Here is a 6,873-nt window from a genome sequence, read left to right on the forward strand (position 1 = left end):
CAACTCAGTTTTGCCAAGATCATTTGTTGAAGAGACTCTCCTTTCTCCATTTATACTGGGCTCTCTAGTAAAAAACTAGTTGTCCATATATCTGGGGGCTTATTTCTGTTCTCTTCCACTGGTCAGTGTGTCTATGTTTGTTCTAGTGCCAGCCAGTTTTGATTACAATGTCCCTATGCTAGTTTGAGATCTGATAGTGCAATGTCTCCAGTTCTGCTTTCTCAAGGTTGTTTTGGCAATTCTAGGTATTTTAAATTCCAGATAAATTTTCCTGTTATTTGTTCTATTCTCTTAAAAATAGTGAGGTCTTGATGAGTATTGCATTAAATTTATATATGGCTCTGAGCAGAATATTCATTTTGATTATGTTAACTTTTCCAGTCCATGAACATAGAGCAGAAATTCCATACTGAAGATAGAGAAAAAGAGACATGACCCTTGCATCAACTAGAGAACCATATAATTGATCTCATGATAATTTCAGATCTAAGGATTCATTTCATTTATTTATATAGATATTCATTTTTGATAGAGATAGAAACTGAGAGTGAACAGGGAGATAGAGAAAAAGAGTCACTGGCTGCACTGCTGATCACCTGTGAATCTTCCCACTAGTAGGTGGGGATGGAAGCTTGAACTGAGGTCCTTGAGAATGGTAACATGTTCACTCAACTGCTTGTGACACAGCCTGGACCCCAGAATTAAGGATTTTATTTTCATGTTTCCCAAAAAATCACTACCAGTGAAACTTGGAAACTGATTTGAGTACTTTAAAGTAAGAATCTTTGGAGAACTCTCAGAAAGCTAGAAATGGACCTACCCTATGATCCTGCAATTCCTCTCCTGGGGATATATCCTAAGGAATCCAGCACAACCATCCAAAAAGATCTGTGTAGACATATGTTCTTAGCAGCACAATCTGTAATAGCCAAAACTTGGAAGCAGCTCAGGTGTCCAACAACAAAAGAGTGGCTGAGCAAGTTGTGGTATATCTACACAATGGAATACTACTTAGCTATAAAAAATGGTTATTTTCACCATTTTCTTGAAAAATTCATGTTAAGTGAAATAAGTCAGAAACAGAAGGATGAATGTAGGATGATCTCACTCTTAGGTAGAAGCTGAAAAACAAGATCAGAAGAGCAAACACAAGTAGAATCTGAACTGGAATTATTGCACCAAAATGTCTGGGGTGGGCAGGAGGGAGAGTACAGGTCCTTCAGAGGACCTAGTGGGGGTTGTATTGTTATATGGAAAACTGAGAAATGGCATGCATGTACAAACTATTGTATTTACTGTTGAATGTAAAACATTAATTCCCCAATAAAGAAATAATAAAAAAAGAATCTTAAGGGAATCAAAGTAACTCACAAAAATATCACTAAAATTGAACTTATGCTAATAAATTCTAGAAAATTTAGTGTAAAATAAAGGTTTCAGCAGCACTCAGAAGGAATTGAAAAATGAATTGGCTCATAGGGAAGAAAACAACAGGTGGAGGGCTGAGGATATATGAGAACTAGAAGCCAGAATTTGTAGTAGACTCTAGAACAATCACTGAATTCTAACAAAATCTCAAGACTAGTCATTGTTCATGTAAAATAAGTAGTTACAACTGAAAATCCACTACAGAAACGAGTTCTATCTGCTGTATTTCAGTATTTACTCTATCAAAAACCAGCAGAAACAGTACAGAGAAGGAGAAAAATTCATAAGCTTCCTAAGCAGAGGGTCTGGCTAGAATTTGGTCCTGTTCATCAGCTTCCCTAGACTTCTCTTTATGTCTTTATTTCTCAGACTGTAGATAAAAGGGTTCAACATGGAAATCAGAACTGTGTAGACAACTGTTGCTAGACGGGCTTTAACAGAGTAGTTGGACAAAGGCTGTAAATAAATATAGAAGAGACTTCCATAAAAGAGAGTTACTACAGTCAAGTGGGAACCACAGGTGGAGAAGGCTTTGCGTAATCCAGAAACTGAGGGAGTCTTGAGAACCACAATGAGGATTCGTATGTAAGAGAAAACAATGCACAGAAAGGGGGTTACCAGAACAACAGCGCATTCTATCATGATGACAATTTCATTGACATATGTGGAGGAACAGGACAATTTGAGCAGAGGGTTGATGTCACAAAAGAAATGGTCAATAACATTAGAGTCACAGAAGTCGAGAGGAGTTAGCAGAAGTATATGTAGGAGTGAATGGAGCTGAGGAAGGAAACCAGAAAAAGCCACCAGCAGGACACAGCGGCGGTGGCTCATGACAGTCACATAGTGGAAGGGGTCACAGATGGCCACATAGCGATCAAAGGCCATGGCTGTCAAGAGGCAGCTATCAATGTTGGCCAAAGCATAGGTGAAATACATCTGTGTGAGACACCCAGCATAGGAGATGGTCTTCTTGTCTGACAGGAAATTGACCAGCATCTTGGGGACAATGGTTGTGCTGAAGCAAATGTCAGTGAAGGACAGGAAACTCAGGAAGAAGTACATGGGGGTTTGGAGGTGAGGATCAGAGCGGATGGCCAGGATGATGAGCAGGTTTCCTGTTATGGTGACGAGGTACATGGTGAGGAAAAGGATGAAGAGTGGTTTCTGGTCCTCATTTTGGGAGGAAAATCCCAGGAGGATGAACTCGGAGACACTGTTGGTTTGGTTGACCTTTTCCATAATTGTGGATCCAGCTAAAATATAGGAATCCTTTAAAGTTAATATACATCTGTACAAGTGTACTCAGAAACAGGCCAACATGTCTACTTCGCCCTACCTCTCTTTCCATGCATGAGATCATAATTAGGTCAGCTGGTAATTTGTCTCCTACATTGTCTTAATTGCTGCTCTCCTTTTCTAACTCTGATTCTTGTGTTGACATCTTGGGCTTGGGAGAAAAAATTATTTCAGAAAGTTGAACTTTTATCAATAATTATTTAAAATTAAATATTAAGAACTATGTTGTGTACTTTGTGATAAATATTCTTTTGTTTTGCAGAATCTACTGTTAATGTAAGGTAGTCTATATTGTGATTTTTTCCTGTTTTTTGGAAGCTTTATCATCTATCTAGGTATATATGTACCATCATCATCTATTTGTCTTCTATCAACTATCCAAGATACATATCCAAGGTACATATATATGTATATGTGTACACACACACACACACACACACACACATATATTTATTTATTTTATTTTATTTTTTTGGTGGGCAGGGAATTACATTTATTTTACAGGTCGATTCCTACCAGACCTGTGCAAGCTTGTCCTACAGCACACAGCTTTCATCAGTTTCAAACTGGGCTCAGCACAAGCTGATTGGTTAGAAACAATGTCTATCAAGGTGCTGACGATAAAGGTGAGAGCAGGTTGGCTACCATCAGAGCCAGCCACTCAGATGCTGGAATGTTGATGTGTTCATCCACCAGGAGCCATAGATTTTTCATTTCATCGCCTACCTCTCCTTATACTCAGGAAATCTTTCCGTATGTATTAGATTGCCTCAGTTTACTTTTTTTTTTTTTTTTTTACCAGCTGTAACTGAACAGTTTCTAGGCACTCAGTTATAAACTTTACCAATATGTTGACAGGCTTTCGTGAGCAGAGAGAAACCATACCCATAGCACCAGTTTATAAACTTCTAAGCTTGCTACTGTTACTTTTCTAAGCCACACCCACATCTTTTAAAAACTTCTCTAATAACATGGGAAGCCCCTGTGTCTGGGAGGAGGTACTCTAGCATGTTACAGTACTGACCGTGTCCCCCAGGTTGTGCCTGTTTATCCTCTCACCTCAACATTTCCCTGTTTAGGAGTATGAACCAGGGGAGCCAGGCTACCGCCTGGCACAGTGGGTTAAGCGCAGGTGGCGCCAAGTGCAAAAACCGGCGCAGATATAGCGGTTCAAGCCCCTGGCTCCCCATTTGCAGGGGAGTCGCTTCACAGGCGGTAAAGCAGGTCTGCAGGTGTCTATCTTTCTCACCCCCTCTCTGTCTTCTCCTCTTCTCTCCATTTCTCTCTGTCCTATCCAACAACGATGACATCAATAACTACAACAGTAAAACAACAAGGGCAACAAAAGAGAATAAATAAATATTAACAAACAAAAGGAGTATGAACCAGAATTTTTGGGGATGTTGAAGGACAGATTTTCACACTTCTGTAACTTCTTCCTGCTGACATGTGGACAGTTGCCTGGTCAATCCATACTCCTATACACACTTGTACTGTACCTAGCATTTGCTAGTGGGTCAGGGTTCCAGAGACATGAGATTTCTGGACACTTCTTCAAGTAGTCATCTGTCCAGGTGGTCAAGATGGGGTCATGGAAGCATCTGGAACTTGATGATTGGAAGGTGGCAAGGCATACAAATTTTTAATAAATGGAGGGCTAAAGGATAAGATTGGAATCAGTGAGAATAAGAAACTCAGAATGAGAGGTAGCTATGATATCTATTTAGATATACTAGGACTCTAATGATATTTGAGCTATTGCCATAAAGGCAGAATTGATAAATATCTAGGGGAATGGTATTAGAGTAGAGTGTAGGACTTGAGAACTGGATTAATGTGGAGAGTGTCTCTCATACTAAAATAAAAGACATATTTATGTACCACATCAATCTGACCTGAAGCCTATGTCTATTAATATTTACCAAGGAGCCTCTATGACCTCTGGGTCCCTGTCAGTTTAGGCTCACTCTGTGATCACAGCTGGGGCCATGTCCATAAGTTGCATGACTGTCTTTTCCTCAAGTTACAGAGTAGAATGACCCAGATTCCCTACAGAGAGTGGGACAATCTTAATCAGTGTTACTTACAGTGAGGATAAAGTTCTGAAAAGCCCACAATTAGGCAGAGAGACATCCCCAAGGGAAGTGACAAGTGATGACAGATGCTGAGTAGGTCTGGGCCCATTATCTATGACTAAGACTAGGACTTAGTGAAGTGAAGTGGCCTGTCACTGGCCAAAACAGCCAAACTAAGGAAGCCTGTCTTTTGCCACTATCCAGTTTCTGTATTCCACTCTCTATCTAATAAGTTCCAACTTTCTCCTAGTTTTAAGGCCAGTTATATACATAAGATGAATAACCATTACATAATCTGCTGGACTTAAGTCTAGTTGCCATATCTACGGTGTCCAGCCTTGAGTTAAGAGATACTTAAGTTTTAGAGGAGCCCAAATTAAGCTCAAGGGCATGGGTTAAATGACTCAACATCAAAATGAATACACTATCTAGAGTCATATATAAATCTAAGGTGATCTCAATTAAGGCCCCATCTAAGTTTTAAGAGGATAGAACAAGAGCTACAAATGTTAACCTGCTCAAACTGTATTATAAGGCCACTATAATCAAAACTACTTGGCTTCAATGATGTAAATCTAGTTACAAAGACTAAAAATAAATCAATGGAACTACATAAAATCAAATAAAAAGCTATTGCACTGTAAAAGAAATATATACAGAGAGATCTCTTACGGAATGTAAGATATCTACATGTCATGTAAACAAGAAACTAATAACCAAAATAGAGTTAACTAAACTCCTTAAGAAATCAAATGACCCCATCCAAAATGGGAGCAGATATTATCAGAATATCTACCAAAGGGGAATCAAAAGACCAACAAACATATAAGGAATGTTCCATATTAAATACGTTAATGTTAACAGGTGGCAACCATGTTAAGATCATGCCAGAACAAAACATAAGAACATTGCTCCAAAGCATAAAGGCTGAAATAATGGACTGCATATACACACACAAACACTTACTCATATGAAGGGTGCAGACTTGCAGTGACTCCATGACAGGCTCCAAAAACTGCAGAAATCAGATAGGCCCCAGTTTCAGAAAAAAAGATCCTGGAATTTAGGACCATTACTGGAAATTGAACCCATGTCCCTGAGTCAACAGGAACAAAGATAAGCTAAGCATTGAGAAAGGCATCTCCGGAGAGATAGAGACCATTAAACATTTCTAAGGCATCTCTGGAGAGATAGAGACTGTTAAACATTTCTCCACATTTCCCCCAGATGTGTAAAGAAGATAACCACCAGGCTAAGCTTGTCATGTATGTATATAACCCACACCCTATATATCTCCTCGTGTGCTGGGGTTCGTGGTTGAGCACCTAGAACAGCTGTGAGGTCTCGGCCCTAGGCCCTAGCCCGGGCTAGAAATAAAGGCTTTGTTTTTACATCACTCTGGTCTCTTGGTGTCTTCTTGGATTCCCGAACCTAACACATGCATACCAGAGGTTAAAACATTCCCTTTTTAAATTCCTTTCTGAGCTAGCTCTTTGGGATGAATACCATGGCCCTTGGGCCGAATACCATAGCCCTTGGGCTGAATACCATGGCCCCCTGTATCTGGCCAAATTTCCCTGGCCAGCAGCCAACCTGTTTGGCTGTTAAGGAGATCAATCCTCAGTCGATTTAGGACTAGCTTAACTTTCCTCTGAGGTCTTACCTTCCCAGAGCACGAATTCTCTTATTTTCAAAGCTTAAGTCACCTTCTTTCTCAGAATCCAGGACTGGTTCTTCCTCAGAGAGGTCTGGTTCTTGTGTGAAAGGAGACCTTGGAATTCACATCAAGGACATGTGCTTCTCTGTCCTACAGAGGGGCTGTAAGTCTCTGAGCTCTGGTTTTGCCCAAACGGGGCTGCAGTCGTCAGCTCTTGCTGGAGCCTCCAAAAATGTAATAAAAAATTCCATAGTATAACTCAAAGGTAGCCAAAGAACAAGACCAGAGGCCACCTGGAGGGCAGGGAGTTACATTTATTTTACATTAATGGGTTACAGGCCAATTCCTACCAGATCTGCACCCAGATACTTATATATTTAATAAAGAGAAATATAGCCACATTAGTGAATCAAG

At 39.9% G+C, this 6,873-nt stretch overlaps 1 protein-coding gene across 1 annotated transcript in view; it reads right to left on the reverse strand.

Moving 5' to 3' along the window:
* The window catches only part of LOC103129055 (olfactory receptor 1L8-like), a 4,953-nt gene extending 2,283 nt beyond the window's left edge, over positions 1 to 2,670 (reverse strand). Inside the window, exon 1 of the mRNA XM_007540015.2 lies at positions 1,743 to 2,670. Within this exon, the coding sequence (XP_007540077.2) occupies positions 1,743 to 2,670 (928 nt within the window). The remainder of the gene's footprint in view (positions 1 to 1,742) is intronic.
* Positions 2,671 to 6,873: the final 4,203 nt, after the last annotated feature.

The sequence above is a fragment of the Erinaceus europaeus genome, chromosome 10, assembly GCF_950295315.1.
Source record: "Erinaceus europaeus chromosome 10, mEriEur2.1, whole genome shotgun sequence".
NCBI classification, from domain to species: Eukaryota; Metazoa; Chordata; class Mammalia; order Eulipotyphla; family Erinaceidae; genus Erinaceus; species Erinaceus europaeus.